General features: G+C 51.2%; 1 protein-coding gene across 4 annotated transcripts in view; it reads right to left on the bottom strand.

Moving 5' to 3' along the window:
- The window catches only part of COASY (Coenzyme A synthase), a 133445-nt gene that overhangs the window by 43065 nt on the left and 63946 nt on the right, over positions 1–26434 (bottom strand). For all 4 annotated transcript variants that reach the window (XM_085620390.1, XM_085621150.1, XM_085620535.1 and 1 more), the window contains exons 4-6: positions 25475–25606; positions 24829–25018; positions 1632–1696 (exon numbers count right to left, since the gene is read on the bottom strand). In XM_085620390.1, the coding sequence (XP_085476516.1) occupies positions 1632–1696; positions 24829–25018; positions 25475–25606 (387 nt within the window). The remainder of the gene's footprint in view (positions 1–1631; positions 1697–24828; positions 25019–25474; positions 25607–26434) is intronic.

Genomic DNA, 26434 nt, shown 5'->3' with positions numbered 1-26434 from the left:
TTGGTCCAATCATCCAAGATCGGGGCAAGGCCTTTAGCCCACGCATGGCCACGGATGAGCCCATTGCTACTAGACGTCTTCCCTAGTAAAGCGAGTAGTGGATCTGGAGTAAGTGAGAGGCCTGTGATCTCGTTTAATCGTAACCCATCGTAACCCAGAATTGTGAAATCTTTGGGCAGCGCCAGGCTACATGTGAAAACCCAGCCTTGCTGTCCATGCAGCGGAATCCCGCCCCCCATACCTGTACAGTCTCTCTGGTGTATAATAAATCTTGTTGAGCCATTTGAAATGAATTAGTCAGTGTCTATCGTTAAGTGGGATGTGTTTGGTCAATTCACAGCAATATCGCCAGGTGCTGTCGTCTATCGCTATGTCCAGTTCTCTCTGCCAGTCCCGTCGAGCTTTAGTTAAGCTCAGTCTCCTGGCTTCTTGTGTGAGGTTATAAATGGTGGTCACCAACTTTACAGGAGTGGAGGAGCTTATGATATAGGGGAGCGCTGGCCTCTCTACTGGCTCCTGCGTGTCTTCCCCTAGGAGGTTGCGCAGAGCGTGTCGAACTCTACGATACTGGTATTGTGTAAGGGGATGCCAATATATCTTCCCATGTGTGTGCCACCACATCCTGAAAGAGGCCCCCCATCTTAGCGATGCCCAGTTTCTTTAATGCCAGGACTACTGCTCTGTCTTGACCTGTCGGCAACCAGGAACGCCATTCTAAGGGGATCAGACGGGTACAGGAGGGCACCTGCCTGTCGGTTTAGCAGATTGCGGCAGGCATGCACTGTGAAATGTATAGAGTCCAGTATGTCGTGCTTTCTGGAGGGGGTTTGAAGTAACATCTGAGAGAGGGTATCGGGTTCAATGTGTGAGTGTGGTCACCCCTGTGGCCCCTGAATCCAGAAGTGTACGCGAGAGCTCAACGCCGTTCTATAGTACAGTTATAGATCCGGGGTATTTAGGCCACCCATGGAGTATGGCAAGGTGAGAGTGTTCCACTTCACTCTGGGTTGCACACCGGCCCCAGCCAGCTTTATTAAGAGGGAGCGAGCTACAGTTGATCACTGCAAACTCCAGAGGCGAGGAATAAACTTACTGAGACACCTCGCCACGTAGCAAGGTCTGGAAAAGCACCACGAGAGACTGTGTGCCTGCCCGAACTCCAAGGGTCTAAAATGTGCAATGCATGCACATGTGAAATCTACCAAAAGGCACTTAGGAACAGTAAAAATGAAGAAACTAAGAATAAAGGATTGGAGCTTTAAAAAGAGTCTTCAAATGTAGATTTAAAAAAAGGCTCCCATGTGCGAGTCGCGTTCTCCATCTGATCCCTTCAGTTAATGGCACGATTCATGCACAAGTGTCTACCTGCTCTAATCGATAGTTATTAGACAAGCTCTGCCTTTCTGATCACCTGAATTATTTGCTGAACTTTACGTGTTTCAGCTTAGTATTTACAGACCTATTTCCCGTCTTGCTGCGGAATTCAGTGAGCTAATACCAAAACTCACTGGCTCGGCTCAATACCAAGGTTTTACAAGAAAGGCATTTGTGAAGATGTTTCTGAAAGAGCCAGAGTGACAAGCTGCACGCACATCTCAAGAGGTTAGGAAAAGAATTAGGGTCACAGTCACCTTGTCTGCAAATACTTTTTGGCCCAAGATCCTCCGGTTTATCGTCCCATCGTCATTCACAACTTCTGTAAAAAAAAAATAATAATATGTAAAAAAATATCAAATGAAGCAAATAGGATTGTTTTGCATTACTATTCAGAGGCAGCATTTCAGCAGGTCTTTGGTTGAACTTGTGCTCCATGATAAACCGGGTAAAAATATTACTGCAGATGTTTTGGGGTTTTTTCTTTTATTCACTCATTGAGGTCAAGCATTATCTAAAAGGAAGTGAAACACCAAGGCAGTTACTGAATGTGACCACATTCAAGTGTGCAAAGGTCAAAGGAGAAGCATTAAAAATAATTTAGAAGCACTTTTTAGAAACAGTTTCAACGATCAAATGGCGGCGTGACACTAGTTTGATGAATTATTGTCAATTTTGATGCTGATTCACAAGCTTAACAATGTAGACTCTCCACTTGGAATCGATAAACTATCTTTAAGACACAATTTCTTATCTTTTTCATGATTTGTTCATGGAAATTACTGCTAGGAGTCTAAACTGCCTATTTTATCTACCCCGCGTGAGAAAAAAGCACCATCTTCAGTCTTGGGTGACACATATACCGCCCACTGTGGCAGTGCGGCGGTGAATTCAATTCTATCTTTAAGGCAGAGCATTAAGAAAGAAAAACATAGGGCCTCCCTCGAGGCTTTCTTACTGAAACAGGAGTTGTAGAATTGACACTCTTTCTCATGAGCAAAGCATGGAATTTAGCTGCATCATTGTTGTTAATGCAGATTTTTAGCAGCTGTTTTAAAAGTGTAGATGGAAGTGGGCGTTGAACCGATTTTTCTATTTTAAGCCACAAATGACAAACGGATTTATTTTCCCAGCTTTATTCAGCATTCTAGGTTCACATCTGTTTCATCAGCCTATTTCTCTTTTCTTTCACTTCATAATTCTTATACCTTAATATCTCTAAATACCTTTCCATTGTAATGAACTGAAGACGAGTTTGTAAAAGGTGAGGCGGGTATTTACAAATACAACCCGTCTTAAAATGACCTATCACCTGCCTAAATACTTGAGGTGGGGTTTGGCCGCCACTCATCTTTCCTCTTTACATATCCCGCCTCTATTCGTTTTTCCATCTCTATTAATTTTTACCCCTTTTTATCTCCATGAAAGAGAACATACCGGATGAGTGCAATGTAGGAAAATATTGATGCATTTCCTAAATATATTGTCTCTGAGGTAATGTATCAAAGTGAATAACTTATAAATATCTACATTAATTAAAACAGTATTTTAAATAGATGTGGCATTTGTTGAAACAGGGTACACTGATCATGCAGGAAAATGCCTCACTGCATGGCTGAGACACACTGAACATGGACAGGACACTGGTAAGTTGGACCTTGTTGGACCCGGCCTCGTGGCGTGGTCCTTAACCCCGTGGATTGTGCCCGTTCCCCGCCCCGGCCTTCACGGGCCACCCTTCTGAACTGCACCGAGGCCCTTCATCCTGAGCTGCACGAGGTCGCATACCCCTCGTGGCTCCGCCATCTTGTTGGCATCCACGTGACTGTGCACCAGCCAGCGCGACCCCGCTCAACCCGGCCTCGACCCCAGCGAAGCCCCGACATCGAGGCACCACGAACTGGCCAGGGGGTGCCGCAGGAACCATTCATCGCCCCCGGCGGAGGACAGTATCGATGGGACCCCCAACTGTCCTCCCCTCTCGAGGTGTGATCGCCCTGCAACTCCCTTGGGCCTGGCGCCTCTCCTGCTGGGCGTCTGGCCACCTCCACCCGGCCTCTCCGCCCCCCCGGGCGCCTGGGTCCGGACATCAAAGGGCTCCAGACCTATATCTGGGGCGACCCCGCCACAGATCGGCAGTTGTATCCCGGAGTCGAGAGCCCTGCTGATTGAATCGCGGCTGACCCTACGGAGAAGAACTCTTGTCGGAACCATCACGAGCCCTGCGGACTGCGTCGCGGCTCCTTCTTGCGAACCACCTGGAACATCGGAGCCCTGCTGACGCGGTCGCGGCCCAACCTCGCTGAAACCTCCCTCGGAGCCCTGCTGACGACATCTCGGCTCGAGCTGAGCAGAAACCATCTTGAGAGCCCTGCTGATTGGATCGCGGCTCTCCACGAACTGTACGCCGGAGCCCTGCTGACGCCGTCGCGGCTCGACCCCTCCGAGATCCGGAGGTCCTCCAGCTTGAGGATAAGAACTGGGCCCCAGGTACCCTCGTACCGCACTCCTGCCAAAGACTGACCCGCTACCCCTACCCTTCCAAAGAGACACTGAGACTTTTGGTGGATCCCTTGATCCCTTCGTGTAAATATTGACCTCGTAACCTTTTTATTGTTGATAAAGAATTGCTTGTCGTGAGACAACCTCCTTGAGTCCTGTGTGGTGGTGTTACTGTGCTAGTACGTGATAGGAGAAGGATCTCTCAGGGGACTTCTCGGCAGCGCTCGGCTACTTCGTACAGTGTGAGGGCCCCCCTTGGTGGTCTCGCCGACTCCGTGGGGTCCGCCTTCCAACAGACCTCATGCCCATTCCTCTCTACAAGCGATCCAATGAGTCTTAAGCCATAGCCCAGGGTACGCTGATCATGCAGGAAAATGTCTCGCTGCATGGCTGAGACACACTGAACATGGACAGGACCCTGGTACCTTGGACCTCATGCCCATTCCTCTCTACAAGCGATCCAATGAGTCTTAAGCCATAGCGCAGGGTACACTGATCATGCAGGAACATGCCTCACTGCAAGGCTGAGACACACTGAACATGGATAGGACCCTGGTACCTTGGAACTCATGCCCATTCCTCTCTACAAGCGATCCAATGAGTCTTAAGCCATAGCCCAGGGTACGCTGATCATGCAGGAAAATGCCTCACTGCATGGCTGAGACACACTGAACATGGACAGGACCCTGGTACCTTGGAACTCAAGCCCATTCCTCTCTACAAGCGAGCCAATGAGTCTTAAGCCATAGCCCAGGGTACGCTGATTGTTAGAAAGGTTAGACGGACCGGGAGGGTCGGCCGAGGTCAGGGGGAGAGGTCTCCGGGGAGAGCCGTCTCCAGCGATCGTACAGACAAGTAACTTCCCCCCCACAGACAGATACCACACAAGGATAAGATTCAGCGTTCTTTATAAGCACTTCTTAAGGTACGGTTGAATGGTACAAGGAGGTCTGGACTCAGGGGTCCCCTCGATTCAAGTCTCTCAAAGTAGGGAAGGGGGTAGCGGGACAGTCTGTTTACCAGTCAGGTAGTTCGGATGAGATGATGATTAGCTCACAATCCTCGAGCTTGGTGGTTTAGCTGGTACAGGCCGCGGCAGCGCCAGCAGGTCCCGGTCGAGATGGTCGGTACACGGTCCGCGGCAGCGCCAGCAGGTCCCGGAAAAGATGGTCGATGTACGGTCCGCGGCAGCGCCAGCAGGTCCCGGTGAGGATGGTCGTTACAACGGGCCGCGGCAGCGCCAGCAGGTCCCGACGAGGATAGATGTTGCAGAAGGCCGCGGCAGCGCCAGCAGGCAGGACGATGGTTCGCAGGATAGGGCTACGGCAGCGCCAGTAGTCCGTCAAGGCTGAGTTCTCTCGGTGTCTCTCGACTCCAGGATACAACTGCCTTCCTGCTCCGGAGTTGCCCCAGTTATAGGGCAGGCGCCCTTTGATGTCCGGACCCTCGCACTTGGAGGTCGGAGGGCCCGGGATGAAGGTGTCCAGACACCCAGCAGGGGGTGGAGCCAGCGCCTGGGGGAGCTGGAGGCGATCGGCACCTGGTGGGGGAAGAGCTCTTGACGCTTCGTTCTCCCATTGACCTGCCAAGTGGTCCGCTCACCTCCTGGGTGGATGGTGGTGCCGGGATGTCGGGGCCGGCCAGGCCCGGGGTTAGGGTCGGGGCGAGGCCACGCGGCCTCGTGGTGCAGGGCCCAAGATGGCGGCTTGAACCGGCCGGGGAAGCCGGTGGGGCTGGGCCCCGTGATGAGTAGAGGTCCGAGGGCAGAAGATCCGTCGGGAGACGGGGTACAGGTGCTTTTCGTGGGTTATGCCTGGTGGGCCGGAGCTCGGGCCCTGTCGTGCGGGGAGGGAGCAAGCCCTTCGTGTGGCCTGTCCAACATGCGTCCCCCCCAGCTGAAGGCGGGGAGAGTCACCCATCTCCTTGGGGACTCTCTTCGTCGAGGCGGAAAAAGCGGGACAGGCCATCCGCGTTGGCGTGGTCTTGGCCTGGTCGGTGCTCCACGGGAAGTCCATTCCCTGCAGGGAAATGGACCAGCGCAAGAGTTTTGGGTTCTCCCCCCGCATCTGCATCAGCCACTGCAGGGGTCGATGGTCGGTTTGTACCCGGAAGTGGGTACCGAAGAGATAGGGCCGGAGCTTTTTGAGGGCCCACACCACTGCGAAGGCCTCCCTCTCGATGGTGCTCCAGCGCTGTTCTCGGGCCAGGAGGCGTCGACTGATGAAGGCCACCGGCTGGTCATGACCTTCGGGGTTTAACTGAGAAAGAACGGCTCCGATGCCGTGGTCGGAGGCGTCGGTCTGTACCACGAATTCCCGACTGTAATCGGGGGCCTGGAGCACAGGGGCGGTGCACAGGGCGGCCTTCAGCTTCTCGAAGGCCGCTTGACAATCGGGGGTCCAGTTAATCCGCTTCGGTTGGTTCTTGGACGTGAGACCCGTGAGGGGCCCCACGATGCTGCCGTAGTCCTTCACGAACCGCCGGTAGTAGCCGGTGAGCCCCAAGAAGGCTCGGACCTCGGTCTGGGTGACGGGGGGCTGCCAGGACTGGATGGCAGCAATCTTAAGTTGTAGCGGGGCCACCAGCCCGCTTCCCACTTGGTGCCCAAGGTAGGTCACGGACCCTTGGCCAATTTGGCACTTGCCGGCCTTAATTGTGAGGCCGGCCCGCTGGAGGGCCTGTAGGACCTCTTGGAGGTGACGGAGGTGGTCGGACCAGTGGCGGCTGTATACAGCGATATCGTCCAGGTAGGCAGCGCTGAACTCTTCGAGCCCCGCCAAGACCTGGTTCACGAGGCGTTGAAACGTGGCGGGGGCATTCTTCATGCCGAAGGGCATGACCTTGAATTGGTAGTGGCCATCGGGGGTAGAGAAGGCTGACCGTTCCTGAGCCCTGGGTGTGAGGCCGATCTGCCAGTAGCCCGCTGTTAGGTCGAAGATACTAAGGTAGCGGGCGGCCCCCAGCCGGTCGATCAGCTCGTCTGCTCGGGGGATCGGATGAGCGTTGGTCCGGGTGACAGCGTTCAAGCCCCGGTAGTCGACGCAGAATCTCAGTTCAGGTGCGGTGCCGGGGGCAGCGGCTTTGGGAACCAATACAACCGGACTGGCCCAGGGACTGTCCGAGGGCTCGATGACCCCGATTGTGAGCATCTTGGCCACTTCCTCCTGTATGCAGGCCCGTACCCGATCTGGTACGCGGTAGGCCCGGTGTCGGACAGGGGGACTGTCCCCGGTGTCCACGTCGTGCAAACAACAAGGGGTGACCCCGGGGGTGAGGGAGAACAGGGTAGCGAACTGCAGCAGGAGGTTCCGGCAGCCCTGGCGTTGCTCCGAAGTGAGGGCGTCAGAGAGCCGGACCCCGTCCACGGAGCCGTCATTCTCCTGAGTCTTCAGAAGATCCGGGAGGGGTTCGGAGTCTTCCTCTGCCCCACTGTCCGTAGCCATCAGGAGGCTGAGTTCTGAGCGCACAAAGTGTGGTTTGAGTCGGTTGGTGTGGAGGACCCGAAGGGGGTTCCGGGAGGTCCCCAGGTCGATGAGGTAAGTGACGGGGCTTTTGCGCTCGACCACTTTGAAGGGCCCCGTCCACTTATCTTGCAAGGCACATGGTTCGGTGGGGGACATCACCCATACTTGTTGTCCAGGCTCGAACTCAACGGAGGAGGCATTGTGATCATACCACCTCTTCATGTCCTCCTGGCTGGCCTCGAGGTTCGCCTTGGCCATCTCCCTGAAGCGCCGGGTCTGATTGCGTAGGGCCAGGATGTATTTGAAGACGTCTGGAGGGGTCTTTAGGGGGGCCATCTCCCAACCTTCTTTGACTAGGCTGAGGGGCCCTCGCACAGGGTGCCCGTACAGGGTGCCCGTACAGGAGTTCGAAAGGGCTAAACCCGAGGGACTTCTGGGGAACTTCTCGGTAGGCGAAGAGGAGGCACGGGAGTAGTACATCCCACTGGCGACGGAGGGGCCCTTCCAATCCCCCAATCATCCCCTTGAGAGTGCGGTTAAAACGCTCCACTAGTCCGTTCCCTTGGGGGTGATAGGGGGTCGTGAATCTGTAGGTGACCCCGCATTGTTGCCAGAGGGACTTCATGTATTTGGATATAAAGTTCGTGCCTCGGTCGCTGACGACTTCTCGGGGGAAGCCTACCCGGGAGAAGATCCCCATTAGGGCCCGGCCAACCACCGGAGCTGTCACGGTCCGTAGGGGCACCGCCTCGGGGTAGCGGGTGGCATGGTCCACCAGTACTAAGATGAACCTGTGTCCTTGTGCCGTGCGGGGGTCCAGAGGCCCCACAATGTCTATCCCCACCCTCTCGAACGGGGTGGTGACCACAGGGAAGGGTTGCAGAGGGGCTTTCAGCTTCCGACCACTCTTCCCGCTGGCTTGGCATGTGGGGCAAGATCGGCAGTGGTTCAGGACGTCGTTCCTCATTTTCGGCCAGAAAAAGTGGGTCACTAGGCGGCTGTACGTTTTGTCCTGGCCCAGGTGTCCAGCCAGGGGGACATCGTGGGCCAGGTTGAGCAGAAAGTCTCTGAAGCGGAGAGGTACCACCAGTACTCGACCGGCCCCCAGCTCGGCGATTCTTTGCTCGCTGTATAGCAGGTCGTTATCCCAGTAGACCCAGTGAGTTCCGGTGGAGTCCCCTGCGTTCTGGGCGCTGGCTTGTTGGCGGAGTCCCTCGAGGGAGGGACAGGTCTTTTGTTCCTGGCGGAACTGTTCTTGGGTGGGCCCCCCTTCTTGACGCCACTGAGCCAGGTCAGGAAGGTCCTGGGGGTGCGCGTCCCCTTCGGTCGTCGGGTCTGGGAGGCTGGCCTCGTCGTTGTCTTCTACTGGGGCGACCGGGGGCGGAGGTGCTGGCCATTCCGGTTCTTCTGATCGGGGGACGGCACGGGCGGCCATGGACCGGGTGGTTATGCAGGCCCAGTCCGGGAGGCCCAGCATCCCCAGGTGCTCTCTTCTCTCAACGGTGGCCCACGGGGAACTCTCGAGGTCATTCCCCAGGAGGCAGTCCACGGGGGCATCGTCCCGGACCGTCACCTTCAACAGGCCGGAGACCCCTCCCCATTCGAATGGGACGCAGGCCATTTGACACATACTCTCAGAGTTGTCTGCCGAGCGGACGGGGCAGAGAATGTTCGGCAGGATCTGCTCGGGCTTCACCAGGTGACAGCGGACGGCCGTCACACTGGCGCCTGTGTCACGCAAGGCCTCGGCTCGCTGTCCATTAATGGTCACCCACTGACCGTATTTCCTGGTGTTAGCGGGTAGGGGAGCCCGCGGGACCATGTCTCTTCCCCCTAAGCACGCCAGGACCATGGCGGCCGGTTCCCACTCTTGCTGGGCCGGCTCATACTCTTCTGGTTCCTCCGATAATCGCTCTTCCCCCAGGGCGGCGGCAGCTACCTTGCGGGGCTTGGGTGTTTGGTTCTGCGGGCAGCTCGGGTCATTGGCGTAGTGGCCGACTCGCTGGCATCGGTGGCACGTGACGTTGGCTCGGAACCCAGGACGCAACGGGGGGTTGCCCCGGCCGGCCGGAGGCGGGGTGCTGGCCACGGGTGTTGCTGGCAAGGCGTCTCTCCCTCGCCCCTGGCCCCCTCCTCCTCCCCGAGGACGGTGCTGGCCTTGGTTGCTTCTGTTCGTGTGGCCCTCTCCGGCCCACTCGGGTGCTTTCCCATCGGTCAGCTTCGGCGGCGAGCTGCCGGGGGTCAGTCAGCTTACTGTCGAGGAGGTGCTGCCTGAGCTCGACGAAACAGTTGTTCGACAGGTGCTCCCATACCATAAGGTTAAAGAGTTGTTCGTAGGTGGTGACATGGCTCCCCTTGATCCAACCCTCGAAGGCACGGCTGAAATAGTTCACGTATTCTACCCAAGTTGTACCTGGGATCCGGGTGCAATCTCTGAACCTCTGGCGGTACATCTCGGGTGTGAGGCCGTAGCGGGTGAGGAGGGCAGCCTTCATGTGGTCGTAGGACGACATTTGGTGATCTGGGAGCTGCAGCAGGGCATCGCGACCCTCGTTGACGAACCTCCCCCATAGTCCGGCTCCCCAATCGCTCCGGTCGATCCGGTGGGAGGTCATGGCGATCTCGTAGGCTTTAAACCACTGTTGTATGTCGTCTTCTCGGACATACTCGCGGACAACATCCTTGGGGATGTGGACTTTTTTCTCGGTTGGCCCCGGGGTGTGCGGTCGCTCAGGCACCCCCAGGTCTTTACTCTGTTTCCGAAGTTCTATTTCCGCCAGTTGGCGCTCGTGTTCGAGTGTTATTCTCTTTTCCTCCAGCTCTCTCTGTCTCTGCTTTTCTTCTCGTTCTTCTCGGAGCCGCATGTGCTCTAGGTTGAGTTTCTGTTCGGCTAACTTGAGTTCCCCATCCATCTTGAGTCGTGCCATTTGCAACTCGTGCAATCTGGTTCTTTCTCTCTCTCGGATCTCCTCCTGCGAGAGGCCCGTTCCCCGCTCCTCGGGAGCCGTGGCGTTCCCCTCTGGTGCGACACTGTTTTGGTCGGAGGGTCCGGTGATCCCAGTTTCCGTCCACGACTCAAGGGCGTGCTTTAGATCCTCTTTGGTACTCAGGCCGGTGGTAGCAATGCCAAGTTCTATGCAGAATTGTTTCAGTTCGCGGTGGCTGTATTCTTCTAACTTATCCATTTGGAACTTCTCAGTGGAACCGCTATCTTTGGCTGACATCGTGGTTTTGTCGTGGGGTGAGCTACTCTCTGTACGATTACGCGTTGATTCGGATCGCGCCGCTGGCCACCAATGTTAGAAAGGTTAGACGGACCGGGAGGGTCGGCCGAGGTCAGGGGGAGAGGTCTCCGGGGAGAGCCGTCTCCAGCGATCGTACAGACAAGTAACTTCCCCCCCACAGACAGATACCACACAAGGATAAGATTCAGCGTTCTTTATAAGCACTTCTTAAGGTACGGTTGAATGGTACAAGGAGGTCTGGACTCAGGGGTCCCCTCGATTCAAGTCTCTCAAAGTAGGGAAGGGGGTAGCGGGACAGTCTGTTTACCAGTCAGGTAGTTCGGATGAGATGATGATTAGCTCACAATCCTCGAGCTTGGTGGTTTAGCTGGTACGGGCCGCGGCAGCGCCAGCAGGTCCCGGTCGAGATGGTCGGTACACGGTCCGCGGCAGCGCCAGCAGGTCCCGGAAAAGATGGTCGATGTATGGTCCGCGGCAGCGCCAGCAGGTCCCGGTGAGGATGGTCGTTACAACGGGCCGCGGCAGCAGGTCCCGACGAGGATAGATGTTGCAGAAGGCCGCGGCAGCGCCAGCAGGCAGGACGATGGTTCGCAGGATAGGGCTACGGCAGCGCCAGTAGTCCGTCAAGGCTGAGTTCTCTCGGTTGCCCCAGTTATAGGGCAGGCGCCCTTTGATGTCCGGACCCTCGCACTTGGAGGTCGGAGGGCCCGGGATGAAGGTGTCCAGACACCCAGCAGGGGGTGGAGCCAGCGCCTGGGGGAGCTGGAGGCGATCGGCACCTGGTGGGGGAAGAGCTCTTGACGCTTCGTTCTCCCATTGACCTGCCAAGTGGTCCGCTCACCTCCTGGGTGGATGGTGGTGCCGGGATGTCGGGGCCGGCCAGGCCCGGGGTTAGGGTCGGGGCGAGGCCACGCGGCCTCGTGGTGCAGGGCCCAAGATGGCGGCTTGAACCGGCCGGGGAAGCCGGTGGGGCTGGGCCCCGTGATGAGTAGAGGTCCGAGGGCAGAAGATCCGTCGGGAGACGGGGTACAGGTGCTTTTCGTGGGTTATGCCTGGTGGGCCGGAGCTCGGGCCCTGTCGTGCGGGGAGGGAGCAAGCCCTTCGTGTGGCCTGTCCAACACTGATCATGCAGGAAAATGCCTCACTGCATGGCTGAGACACACTGAACATGGACAGGACCCTGGTACCTTGGAACTCATGCCCATTCCTCTCTACAAGCGATCCAATGAGTCTTAAGCCATAGCCCAGGGTACGCTGATCATGCAGGAAAATGCCTCACTGCATGGCTGAGACACACTGAACATGGACAGGACCCTGGTACCTTGGAACTCATGCCCATTCCTCTCTACAAGTGATCCAATGAGTTTTAAGCCATAGCCCAGGGTACGCTGATCATGCAGGAAAATGCCTCACTGCAAGGCTGAGACACACTGAACATGGACAGGACCCTGGTAAGTGGGACCTCATGCCCATTCCTCTCTACAAGCGATCCAATGAGTCTTAAGCCATAGCCCAGGGCGCCACATTCTTGTTCTAATGTCGTGACACAGCGCATCCATTACAGCGAGGCTTGGTGAACGTTTCAAATGCACTTACCTGCATGCTGTGCTGCTGATTGAGAGAGGTAAGTTGCACAGGACTGTCAATCAAGTGCAGCACAGAACAACAATACAGCAAAGGGACCGCATCATGCAAATCTGACCCCTGCCTTCCGGTCCTCGTTGGGCCAATGCCAGTCTTTAAACAAGACTTTCTAAAGCAGCGAAGCCTCTAAACTAGGCCAGAACTGGCGCATCGGATTCTAAAACGTGGCGCAAGAAATGCAGGATGAGCTTCCTCCCAATGCTTCAGCTTCCTGTCCTGAAACAGAAGGATCCCACGGATCTGAGCAGCAGCAGTGGTCCCAGTGCGGGTACATGCAGGGAGCAGGGGGGACACTGCCCTAGTTTATTAGTTCATTAGATCTGGGGCTTGGCATTGTTAAGCTGTGTTCTGACCCTCCATGATTTTTCTTCTACTAAACACAATCAGCGGCCAGCTCCCTGGAACTGACCCTCCTGCCAACAAGAGACAAAGTTTGCCCCCAAATATACTGAGGCGGGGGGCTTCCCCCATCAGCAGGATTTAAGGAGATCAGGGTAGTGACAATGGATTATAGTTTAGGCCTATCTTCCTTCTGAGAAACTACAGATACCCTGTGGCTGGGGAGAGACATGTGCATACCCCCCATTCCCCAGCTCAGTGGGGTAAGACCTCTCCATTTTTGCTAGACTGCTGGCTGATACTGGCACCTGGACTCTGAGGCTCGTTGTTACTGGTTAGATTCCTAGCTATCTTCCTGAAACACCTGCTGATCTGTGGATAAAGGCTACGCTTCACTTCACAAAAAGACAAAGAATTCACCCTGTAAACGATCCACCCCTACCATTGGGTATGTGACCAATGACCGTTGTCCGTTTCCTGGACACTGCAGACTCTGGCTAGTGGAGTTCTGGAGAGATCTCATTTGAAATGTACAGGCAGCCAGAACACTAAATCCCAGTTCTCAGTTAGAACTGAATTTGTGTTTCTCTTCACTGCTTTTTTCTCAGGTTATACAAGTCACTAAACGTGTTTTCTGGAACAGCTAGCACGCGAGGGGTTCGCAGTGAGTACACTTATTGACTGCGTGCAAGAGAATAAGAAAATACATGCATTTATAAATTATTTCGACTGGATATAGGTCTCTACATATTCAGCATAAATAAATGTGTCAGGCTCTCCAGGTCAAATACAATTAGAAATACAAACACTCCCTCACTTAAAGAAAGATGACCTGATATACAAGACAGGATTGGCCTGTTCCTACTGGAGCAGAAACCAAGGCTGGTTTATACATGGCTGGGTCAAATGTGAGATTGCTTGGTAGAAATAAAAAAACAATGGGTTGAAGTGCTGCCCGGGGTGATAGCCAGTGGTTAGACTAGATGCAAGCATTCCTTCCATCGCCTTCTGGGGCCTTTTGTCTGTCACCGGAATTATAGCATTTCCTGCTCAATCAGTCCAGATTTATAAAGCTCAGCAAATCGCCCATGAGGGTCTCAAGGCGCTGGAGTTGCTGCTGCTTCATGGAGAAAACAGTGAAAAAGTAAGCAAAAGCAGGATAAGGCACTCAGAAAAAACGGGGAGAGGAAGGGGAAGAAGTTAAACAAGCATTTACAATGCAATGGTCTCGGCAATATTATAGGTAGAGCTATTGGTATTGCTCATTATTTTTTTATTATTTTTGTATCCCTAAATAAATGGCATTGTCATTTCTATTGGCAGTAGCTTTTTTTTGCATATATGATACCTATTGCATTAGCAGAGAGAGAGTGAGTTAGTGAGATAGAGAGAGAGAGTGAGGTATTGAAATAGAGAGTGAAGTAGTGAGAGAGAGTGAGGTAGATAGAGAGTGAGGTAGTGAGATAGAGAGTGAGATAGAGTGAGGTAGTGAGGTAGTGAGGGAGAGGGATGTTGTGAGGTAGTGATATATAAGCATAGAGTGATGTTGTGATGTAGTGAGATAGAGAGGTAGTCAAAGAGAGTGAAAGTGAGTTAGTGAGATAGAAAGAGTGAGGTAGTGAGATAGAGAGTGATTGAGGTAGTGAGTGAGAGAGAGTGAAGTTGTGAGGTTGTGAGCTAGAGAGTGAGGTAGTGATGTTTTGAGAGAGAGAAGTTGTGAGGTAGTGAGATAGAGTGGAGTAGTGAGGTAGAGAGAGTTATGTAGTGAAAAAGAGTGAGGTAATGAAACAGTGATGTAGTGAGGGAGAGGGATGTTGTGAGGTAGTGAGATGTAAGCAGAGTGGTGTTGTGATGTAGTGATGTAGTGAGATAGAGAGAGGTAGTGAAAGAGACAGTGAAAGTGAGTTAGTGAGATGTTGCAGAGTTCTGATCCCGTGATGAGGAGCACACACGCTGCTGAACTTGGCTCCGGTGGGAGTATAACTTTTGCTTGTTTTCGTGTGCAGTGTTTGTGCAAGGTAAGTTTGCACATTCACGCTGGAGCAGTTTAAGGCAGCAGGCATGATTCTTGGATACTTTGTGTTTCTGACACTGTAGTGTCACCTGTGTGGGAAGAGTTTGGTGTTGCGTATGATGACCCAAGTGGTGCTGTTGTTCTGACATTCAGGGAGACAAGCAAAGAGAATCCAGAAGGTAGGTCAAAAGACAAGGGTACGGTACAGAATGCTATTAAAAGCCCTCCACTGAAAGTGGGACTGAGGGACGAGCGGTTAACAACCTGATGTGGTCTCACTACGAAATAGAAAAAAAAAAAAAAGAAAACATGCCACTAAGCTGTCAGTGCCCCGATGCCGCTTCTCTGCTCACGCCATCACCCTGGGACCTTCATTTGTTTCCATAATTTATATCCTGAAAACATGCTCTTAATTCCTTCTAAGCATTGGCATCCTTCGTCCTATGTGTTCTGAGATGACTGATCTGTGTAGCAAGCACGTTTGGTTTCCCTTTTCCCCAGGGCTCGAGTCGGGGTACCACGCCGGTGGACGGCGTCCCCCCACTTATTTTACCGGGTGGACGCCATCCCCCCTGCCCAAAAGCAGGACTTTCAACGATGGCATTACTTCCCCGCATGGCTGCCCCGTCGATCTCCCAAGTACGGGGCTGGCTGTCAATCTTCTGTAGCGCGCGATCAGAGTGACCCTGCCCCCATCGCCTTGTAACCTTTGTTATGTTGAACCTGGGCAGCAGCGCGTTGACACCTGATCCGTCAGCCACTGTTATGCAACATGTAACCCACCCCCGCACCAGCTGCTCTCTAAAAGCAATATGTACCTCTCTTGGTAAAATTAAAGTCACAATACAAATGTCGCCGCCTCTCTGTTGCTGGCTAACATGTTTACTTGGTTAGATTAAGGCTAGTTTGAAGATAAACAATGGCGATACCTTGCCCGAGGTCTACCAACAGCAGGAGTTCCTCTCACACAACTAAAAACTCACTCTCCTGTCGTCTCCAAGAGAGAACCCACCCGTATGTCCCGCACATTTCAACAGCGGACGCCACACTCTCAGCTGTCTCTCTGGCCCGAATCAGCCCGAGCACCCCGGTATCGGACGGATTACTTGTAAAGTTTCCTCATGTCAAATCACTCCACTTTTGGTGCAAATCGGAGCGTAAGATTTATCTACTGACGCAGCAAAACACATTTGTCTCCGCTCGGTTCTGCGGGAATATCGTCTCAAGGGCCGTTTCTGTGCAGTGACTACAAAGGCTGCAGTTGCCTGTTTTCTCCAAATAATTTCACCTCACGTTTCTGATCCGTGTGGTTCAGTCCGGGCTAAGGTTGCTCGCGAGCGTCTCGGCGCCTCTGTCCTTGCCGAAAATGCGGGCTGTGCGCGAAAGATGTCCAAGGCACGAGGCGAGGAGCCGGCATCAGGGGCGGTTTCGAGCGTCTTTGGTCTGAAGGAGGACTGTCGTACCTGCTGTGACCAGGGCTGGAGTCAGGTCTCCAACGGCCCGGGCACTAGATCCTGGGACTTGCACAGAAGCAGCCTTCGCCATCTCCCGGCAGTGAGCATCATCCCACACTTGCTTGCATGGGGCATGAACACGGCGCCGGACGGATGGATCCTCACGGCCAGACGATAGGGAAAAAATGGCGGATGGAAGCTCCGAAACTTTTTCGGATTCGGGGGCGTGTTCCTGCTGTTCTAAAAGGGCGTGGCTAAAAAGTGGAAAGAACAGCAAGAAACACGCCCCCGAATCTGAAAAAGACGGAGCCTATTTGGAGGGACGGCTCTCTCCTCCAATGGCTGGCCTCCGTTTAGGAAGCCAGCCAATGGAGGAGAAGCAAAAAGAGAGGCGGGCTAAATAGCCACTCTAGAAAACATTAAATCTTCCGACTTCCGGTTCTGCCTTCGGCAGACCGGTAGTCCTCGACCTAAAAATGAGACAAAAGCAGGAGAAAGCACTCAGAAAAAGGGGAACAGGAAGGAGAAAGCAGTGAAAAATGAAGCAAAAGCAAGAGAAAGCACTCAGAAAATCGAAGGAGAGGAAGGAGAAAGCAGTACAAACAAGGCAAATGCAGAAGCAACTCAGAAAAAGGGTGGGAAAGAAAGGAGAAAGCAGTAAAAAACGAGTCACAAGCAAGAAAAGCACTCAGAAAAACAGGGGAAAGGACGAGAAAGCAACGAAATACAAAGCAGAAGCAGGAAAAGCACTCAGAAAAACAGGGGAAAGGACGAGAAAGCAGCAAAATACGAGGCAGAAGCAGGAAAAGCACTCAGAAAAACAGGGGAAAGGACGAGAAAGCAGCAAAATACGAGGCAGAAGCAGGAAAAGCACTCAGAAAAACAGGGGAAAGGACGAGAAAGCAGCAAAATACGAGGCAGAAGCAGGAAAAGCACTCAGAAAAACAGGGGAAAGGACGAGAAAGCAGCAAAATACGAGGCAGAAGCAGGAAAAGCACTCAGAATAACAGGGAAAAGGACGAAAAAGCAGCTAAATACGAGGCAGAAGCAGGAAAAGCACTCAGAAAAACAGGGGAAAGGACGAGAAAGCAGCAAAATACGAGGCAGAAGCAGGAAAAGCACTCAGAAAAACAGGGGAAAGGACGAGAAAGCAGCAAAATACGAAGCAGAAGCAGGAAAAGCACTCAGGAAAACAGGGGAAAGGACGAGAAAGCAGCAAAATACGAAGCAGAAAAAGCACTCAGAAAAACAGGGGAAAGGACGAGAAAGCAGCAAAATACGAGGCAGAAGCAGGAAAAGCACTCAGAAAAACAGGGGAAAGGACGAGAAAGCAGCAAAATACGAAGCAGAAAAAGCACTCAGAAAAACAGGGGAAAGGACGAGAAAGCAGTTCAATACGAGGCAGAAGCAGGAAAGGCACTGAAAAACAGGGGAAAGGACGAGAAAGCAGCAAAATACGAGGCAGAAGCAGGAAAAGCACTCAGGAAAACAGGGGAAAGGACGAGAAAGCAGCAAAATACGAGGCAGAAGCAGGAAAAGCACTCAGGAAAACAGGGGGAAGGACGAGAAAGCAGCAAAATACGAGGCAGAAGCAGGAAAAGCACTCAGAAAAACAGGGGAAAGGACGAGAAAGCAGCAAAATACGAAGCGGAAGCAGGAAAAGCACTCAGAAAAACAGGGGAAAGGACGAGAAAGCAGCAAAATACGAGGCAGAAGCAGGAAAAGCACTCAGAAAAACAGGGGAAAGGACGAGAAAGCAGTTCAATACGAGGCAGAAGCAGGAACGGCACTCAGAAACACAGGGGAAAGGACGAGAAAGCAGTTCAATATGAGGCAGAAGCAGGAAAGGCACTCAGAAAAACAGGTGAAAGGACGAGAAAGCAGCAAAATACGAAGCAGAAAAAGCACTCAGAAAAACAGGGGAAAGGACGAGAAAGCAGCTAAATACGAGGCAGAAGCAGGAAAAGCACTCAGAAAAACAGGGGAAAGGACGAGAAAGCAGCAAAATACGAAGCAGAAAAAGCACTCAGAAAAACAGGGGAAAGGACGAGAAAGCAGCTAAATACGAGGCAGAAGCAGGAAAAGCACTCAGAAAAACAGGGGAAAGGACGAGAAAGCAGCAAAATATGAAGCAGAAGCAGGAAAAGCACTCAGAAAAACAGGGGAAAGGACGAGAAAGCAGCAAAATACGAAGCAGAAGCAGGAAAAGCACTCAGAAAAACAGAGGAAAGGACGAGAAAGCAGTTAAATACGAAGCAAAAAAAGCACTCAGAAAAACAGGGGAAAGGACGAGAAAGCAGCAAAATACGAAGCAAAAAAAGCACTCAGAAAAACAGGGGAAAGGACGAGAAAGCAGCTAAATACGAGGCAGAAGCAGGAACGGCACTCAGAAACACAGGGGAAAGGACGAGAAAGCAGTTCAATATGAGGCAGAAGCAGGAAAGGCACTCAGAAAAACAGGGGAAAGGACGAGAAAGCAGCAAAATACGAAGCAGAAAAAGCACTCAGAAAAACAGGGGAAAGGACGAGAAAGCAGCTAAATACGAGGCAGAAGCAGGAAAAGCACTCAGGAAAACAGGGGAAAGGACGAGAAAGCAGCAAAATACGAGGCAGAAGCAGGAAAAGCACTCAGGAAAACAGGGGGAAGGACGAGAAAGCAGCAAAATACGAGGCAGAAGCAGGAAAAGCACTCAGAAAAACAGGGGAAAGGACGAGAAAGCAGCAAAATACGAAGCGGAAGCAGGAAAAGCACTCAGAAAAACAGGGGAAAGGACGAGAAAGCAGCAAAATACGAGGCAGAAGCAGGAAAAGCACTCAGAAAAACAGGGGAAAGGACGAGAAAGCAGTTCAATACGAGGCAGAAGCAGGAACGGCACTCAGAAACACAGGGGAAAGGACGAGAAAGCAGTTCAATATGAGGCAGAAGCAGGAAAGGCACTCAGAAAAACAGGGGAAAGGACGAGAAAGCAGCAAAATACGAAGCAGAAAAAGCACTCAGAAAAACAGGGGAAAGGACGAGAAAGCAGCTAAATACGAGGCAGAAGCAGGAAAAGCACTCAGAAAAACAGGGGAAAGGACGAGAAAGCAGCAAAATACGAAGCAGAAAAAGCACTCAGAAAAACAGGGGAAAGGACGAGAAAGCAGCTAAATACGAGGCAGAAGCAGGAAAAGCACTCAGAAAAACAGGGGAAAGGACGAGAAAGCATCAAAATACGAAGCAGAATCAGGAAAAGCACTCAGAAAAACAGGGGAAAGGACGAGAAAGCAGCAAAATACGAAGCAGAAGCAGGAAAAGCACTCAGAAAAACAGAGGAAAGGACGAGAAAGCAGTTAAATACGAAGCAAAAAAAGCACTCAGAAAAACAGGGGAAAGGACGAGAAAGCAGCAAAATACGAAGCAAAAAAAGCACTCAGAAAAACAGGGGAAAGGACGAGAAAGCAGCTAAATACGAGGCAGAAGCAGGAACGGCACTCAGAAACACAGGGGAAAGGACGAGAAAGCAGTTCAATATGAGGCAGAAGCAGGAAAGGCACTCAGAAAAACAGGGGAAAGGACGAGAAAGCAGCAAAATACGAAGCAGAAAAAGCACTCAGAAAAACAGGGGAAAGGACGAGAAAGCAGCTAAATACGAGGCAGAAGCAGGAAAAGCACTCAGAAAAACAGGGGAAAGGACGAGAAAGCAGCAAAATACGAAGCAGAAGCAGGAAAAGCACTCAGAAAAACAGGGGAAAGGACGAGAAAGCAGCAAAATACGAAGCAAAAAAAGCACTCAGAAAAACAGGGGAAAGGACGAGAAAGCAGCAAAATACGAAGCAGAAAAAGCACTCAGTAAAACAGGGGAAAGGACGAGAAAGCAACAAAATACAAAGCAGAAGCAGGAAAAGCACTCAGAAAAACAGGAGAAAGGACGAGAAAGCAGCAAAATACGAAGCAGAAGCAGGAAAAGCACTCAGAAAAACAGGGGAAAGGACGAGAAAGCAGCAAAATACGAAGCAGAAAAAGCACTCAGAAAAACAGGGGAAAGGACGAGAAAGCAGCAAAATACGAAGCAGAAAAAGCACTCAGAAAAACAGGGGAAAGGACGAGAAAGCAGCAAAATACGAAGCAGAAGCAGGAAAAGCACTCAGAAAAACAGGGGAAAGGACGAGAAAGCAGCAAAATACGAAGCAGAAAAAGCACTCAGAAAAACAGGGGAAAGGACGAGAAAGCAGTTCAATACGAGGTAGAAGCAGGAAAGGCACTGAAAAACAGGGGAAAGGACGAGAAAGCAGCAAAATACGAGGCAGAAGCAGGAAAAGCACTCAGGAAAACAGGGGAAAGGACGAGAAAGCAGCAAAATACGAGGCAGAAGCAGGAAAAGCACTCAGAAAAACAGGGGAAAGGACGAGAAAGCAGTTCAATATGAGGCAGAAGCAGGAAAGGCACTGAAAAACAGGGGAAAGGACGAGAACGCAGCTAAATATGAGGCAGAAGCAGGAAAGGCACTCAGAAAAACAGAGAGGAAGCAGGGTGGTGCAGCAGCACGGGAGAGCTAGCCTGGGGCCTGCCCAGCATTATGCAGAAAAGCAATTCAGGTAGTTAAGAGGGCTACACACTTTCAGCCTATATATTTCTTGACATCCCTGCAGAACCTTTTAAAACATGTAGAACAATGGCTACGATTGTAATAGTGGTTGGAGTGACATTTCTGTAGTACCTGGCAGCACTTGGCAAACAGCACTGGAACCTTGTTTGACAGACTGCAAGCCGGAACCTGTATGTAGAGTTCTGAAGGAGATCATGTGAAGTGCGGCTGATAAAATGGCTTTGTGATTTAGATGCACACTCCTGCAACCTACTGTGATTTGCAGGTCACAAGTTTGCATCACAGCACCCCAAAACATGGCCCGCTATCCTTCCAAGGTTAATACATATGAAGAACTACACAAACAAGCATTTACAATGCAATGGTCTCGGCAATATTATAGGTAGAGCTATTGGTATTGCTCATTATTTTTTTATCATTTTTGTATCCCTAAACAAATGGCAATGTCATTTCTATTGGCATTAGCTTTTTTTTTGCATATGTGATACCTATTGCATTAGCAGAGAGAGAGTGAGGTAGTGAGATAGAGAGAGAGAGTGAGGTATTGAAATAGAGAGTGAGGTAGTGAGAGAGAGTGAGGTAGATAGAGAGTGAGGTAGTGAGAGAGAGTGAGGTAGATAGAGAGTGAGGTAGTGAGAGAGTGAGGTAGTGAAAGAGTGAGGTGGTGAGGGAGAGGGATGTTGTGAGGTAGTGAGATAGAGAGAGTGAGGTAGTGAAAGAGTGAGGTAGTGAGGGAGAGGGATGTTGTGAGGTAGTGATATATAAGCATAGAGTGATGTTGTGATGTAGTGAGATAGAGAGAGACGTAGTGAAAGAGAGAGTGAAAGTGAGTTAGTGAGATAGAAAGAGTGAGGTAGTGAGATAGAGAGTGATTGAGGTAATGAGTGAGAGAGAGTGAAGTTGTTAGGTTGTGAGGTACGTGCCCAGGTGAATCCCAGAATGCAGCGCTGCTGGCCCCAGAGATCTGACGTACGTCACAACTATTAACTGGCCCGGGGCAGGAGTTTGAACCCCTGCGAATTCAGCTAGCATGTGATGTGTCCGAGGCCCAATTGGGCAATATTAAATGATGTAATGACAACAGCTATTGCTTACAGTGCTTTGAAACATAAGTGAGGCACTATATAACAACAGTTAACTTGCAGGGTGCCCGCTAGGGCCACACCAGGAGGTTGACGGTGTCACAGATGACACAGGAAACACAACCGGTGCTCCGTCTCCCTGCATCACTTTATCAGGGTAATAAAACACGGCGGACTCCGTATCAAAAGCTGAAGAATTCCTTGGAGTACCTTACACCCATAGGGCCGGGAGTGTTCAGTCAAAGAGGTGCGCAAGAACAAAGGCGAGACACTGAGCGTCAGCAGCAGCCAGGATCAGATAGGATCAACGTTGGCTGTGAACCCGGGATTAGCAGCTGAAGCCTGCACACTGCCCCCACAGTAGCCCACAGGTCCAGAGTCAGACACCCCACGTCTGCACCACTCAAGGAGTCAAGACAAGGGGTGGGGGGGCACCTCACTAAGTGACATCACCCGGTACGTGCTCACATTTCCACCTTGTGGTTGGAAGCACGGCCGCCAAGCCCCGCCGCCAGACAACTATATTACGTTTCGGGTTGTTTGCCCCCCACGGGGGCTCCTTCTGTGGCTATTGTTGGGAGACAAAGGCGCCCCTGTGAACTGTCTGCAGAGCCCCGGGGCCAGGAGATACAGGCCTGGGGGCACGGGCGTGTCTCAAAGTCGGCAAATCACATCAAAGACAAACAATGACGTGTAAAAAACTTCAGACGGCGAAAACAAATCAATCAGGTTTACAACTTTGTCGCGAGAGCCTCACATTTAAACACAAATCACAGATAAGATCTGCAGGCTGTAACTAGAAACAGGCAGCAAGCAGAAGGACCCCTTAATGAATGTAAGTGGCTCCTACACCTGGGCTCCCTAAAGGAAGCAGCCTGGACTACCAAATTAGGTAGCTCAGCGAGCTAAGCACTCGCTGACGAGAAACGCAGGTAACAGATTCAAATCACTACAAAGTTGTCCTTTTAATCTGTTAAATGTTGTTAAAATGAGTACAAAGTTTACTTGGGTTAAAATAACTGCATATAAAAAGTTATGCTAAAGCGCTCTACAGACAACGTTAGGAACCATTGAAGCGGCGCATTTCTCTGCCAGTTCCTTCACTGCCATAACTAGTTTTGTCATATTTTACACACGTGGAACTTTTAAATTAACAAAGTAAAGTTTCAGCCATAGGTGCCTGGGTGAACCAGGTCACCTCTAAACCGGTTTATGCCCACGGGGGGCAGATCAGACTGGCAGTGCTGTGAGTGAGGGGGGTTTGTTTTGTCTCGTGGCTTCCAAGGAGGCTCAATTGGACACAAAAAACGCAAGCGAAGGGGAAAAGGCGGAATGCAGGTTTCCTTAAGAACACAAGCCAAGTAAATGTCTTATGGGCCAAATCCCCTAATCCACGTCAGCTGCCCTCTGAAGGTCACCGGTCCTGGACAGGCCGCGGGGAAGGGCAGAGGTGGGTGTGTACAGCCCGTGTGCACCCTGCTAGAGTGCCGGGCGCCCTGCTCCCCTGTAGAGCCAGAGTTACTGGTGCGCATGTCTTTATATGCTAAATAAACCACGCGCAGTAAAAGAAGCGCACGGGGCTAAAACCTCCACCGCGCAGGATAGCAGAAGAAAGCAAAGGTCGCTGCTCCAAACCAAGACGGGAGGTATTACAAATGTGTCTTGTCATCAAAACAAACACGCCGACCATGCTGTTCTCGTTAACTTCCTCGTTAACACAAAAACAGCGCAGGGGAATGGGAGAAACCGCTGGGTAGTTTGCCTACAGCCTGCAACTGAGGTGTGTGGAAGGAACAAAAGCAGAAACACAACAAGAACACCGCTGCCTTTCTCCGAGGCGAAGCAGAAATGCCTCGGAGAAACGCAGCGGCGGTTTCAGATTCGGGGGCGTGTTTCTTTTTCTCTCCTCTTGCCATTGGCTGGAGGAGAGAAAAACACGCATAAAAAAGGGCGTGGCTAAAAAGTGGAAAGAAGAGCACGGAACACGCCCCCGAATCTGAAAAAGACGGAGCCTATTTGGAGGGACGGCTCTCTCCTCCAAAGGCTGGCCTCCGTTTAAGAAGCCAGCCTTTGGAGGAGAGGCAAAAAGAGAGGCGGGCTAAAGAGCCACTCTCAGAAACATAAGATCTCCGGACTTCCGGTTCTGCCTTCGGCAGACCGGATCGTCCCTCGACCTAAAAACAGTGGTACCTAAGGGTCAGAGGTGAATAATATTGTAATTAATACCTGATGAAGCGTTGAAGCGATTTACGCTGGGCAGTACGCTGCTCCGGGAAACCCAAGATTAGTGATTAGCCTACTGTTTACTGGTTATAGGGATCAATCTTGTGCTTTCAAGGAAACCATTCCAGGCATTTCAGTGTTTTGAGGTAGATTCCATTTACTGGTGTGATGTGTGATCATTAGTAGCAGATATGCGAGTTCATGCCGATGGCTGGTGCGATTAATGAATGGGCTGGAGGGGATGCGGCGGTATTAGTTACAAAGGAGTTCGTTATGACAGATCTTTGATATGAGGTGTGGGCAATTTGCTGAAATGCTACAATAGAGATTATGGCAAACACACGTGACAGAGTATGTTGTGTTCAGAGAGAGGAGGTTTGCAGGGATAGAAAAAAGGAAAAAGCCAATTGAAGACAAGCGGAGTGGTGGCAATCAGAAGTAAACTTATCTCATGCAGGGGTTTTAGGAATATACAGGAGGCTTTTGGGATTTATCATGCAATCTGACGTTGAACTTTATTTGCAAGTGACATAGTGCTCTAGTAGGTAATTTGATAGGTAATAGAGTCAGACAAACAATCTGTCCACTACCAACTACCACCAGACTACCGTTTCAGTAAAGACAGCTGATGAACTCGCAGGATTAAGTATAAAGTAATGGCTGGATGCTCATATTAGGAAATATCAAGAGATTTAGGCAGCACTTGAAGGAAGCCATAACCTCATGATCATAGCAACGCGAGAGAATATGTAGGGTAAATATTAAAAACATCGAAAAGGAGATTCTGCAAATGCTTTGTATGTTTTTTCTGTGCGATCCCTCTATTACTCCCCGACGCGTTTGAATCACGCTTTGACATGGAATGCCACATGTTTATTCATCATGCTTCACCTTTATGTACCTGGCCCAAATTCTTCAACCACCTGCTGATACGCAGCACTGCCGGGACTGTAGGTTTCATGGCCAAGCTTGTCGCCGTCTATCAAAGCTGCACCAAGGTTAGTCAAGTGCTTGGCAATGGCGCTCTTGCCACTCCCGCTTCCTCCAGTCAGACCAATTACGTAGGGGCACAAAGGGATCTTCACATTTTCCTACAATGGGGAAAAAAATGATGCACCGAGAGAAAGTGAGAACCACAATCGAAAAGAACCTACAATCTTATAATTTTGGATGGTCTTATTATGCACCATTCCCAGGCAGGTCTATCTTGCATACATCAGAGGTCACCCCTCCTTACCCACCACCGACTAGCTCTTTTTGTACGCCATGTCCAAAAGTCATCATCTCACACTAACATCAAGGAGGAAAGAAAACTGTAAGAAGATACAGAAACATAAGAAGGACATCGGCCGACCTGAGAGGCGTGTATTCAAATATGTGTCAATTCTTGCACAAAGTCGCTTAGGCGCCGAGCACTTCAAAGCATAAACCTAAGCACTCGACCTCTGCTTTGGGATCACTCTACTTTGCTTCCAACCCAAAGCTCTGTGCTGCCTGCAGGGACTGGCATCACATTAAAAATAACTAAATCCAGGTCCAGTCTTTACCGTGGGAGGCTTGAGCAGGGTTCCTAGCTCTCTGCTCCTTAAGCTGGAAGAGCTGATCTTCTCCTCTTCGTTCTGGGCGTGTCGCGGGTCTTTCACGATCTTGATCTCATGCAGGACAAGAGCGGGAAGCCCCTGGAAGCAGAAATAATGCATGTTGGATCATGAAGCGGAACAAGGAAAGAGTCTACAACTGTTAAAAATCACTTCCCACAGCGGATCTTGACACTCATGAATCTCTTAGATCCTGGTCATTCCCCTTTATGTTGGATTCCACTGTGGATGCAACAGATCAAGTCCTGATTTCTGGCACCAGGAACCATGAGGGGGGTTCATTTCTCCTAGTGTGCCAGTGGCCACACGTGTTCAAACTAAAATCAAAGTTCATCATTATCTTATGTTTTTTTCACGGTGCAATGGCGAATTTCACACAATCTTTTCCTAAAAATGAACTGCCTGGCGATCCCAGATGGACAAAGCCATTTCATGAACGCATTTAAAAAACAGTCTTGTCAAAGCTGATGAATGCGATCCAAGGAACACCCATCTCGATTAAATAGACTTTAGAGTTTCTAGCTATGTGATGGTGTGGGCGGGAAGTCCCTCTGCTCCCCTCCTTCTCTACACCGGTCCTTTCTGCCTACGTCTACACTGGCTCGTTTCATCTTTTTCTTGTCGATGGCACCAGCTGCTCTTCGCTTCTTTGCTACTGAGCCCCTGTCCCCCTCAGAACTCCACTTCGTAACCTGCAACAAACCCCCTGTTTCAATAGCTCCCAGTGGAATTCAGTTTTGAAAGAGCCAGAAAAGGCATGTTAAGGGTGACTTGATGGCTGTTTAGTGGGTTAATGCATACATTTAAAAACACATATGCACGTAAAACTCAAAATTATAGCTTTTTAAAATATCCGGAGCATACAAGTCCTCATTCATGACTGGAATTCTCACTGCAACAGTGAAAATC

The sequence above is a fragment of the Triturus cristatus genome, chromosome 1_1, assembly GCF_964204655.1.
Source record: "Triturus cristatus chromosome 1_1, aTriCri1.1, whole genome shotgun sequence".
Taxonomy (NCBI): domain Eukaryota; kingdom Metazoa; phylum Chordata; class Amphibia; order Caudata; family Salamandridae; genus Triturus; species Triturus cristatus.
Note: the sequence above shows the minus strand (reverse complement) of the source record. Positions and strands in the feature narration are given on the sequence as shown.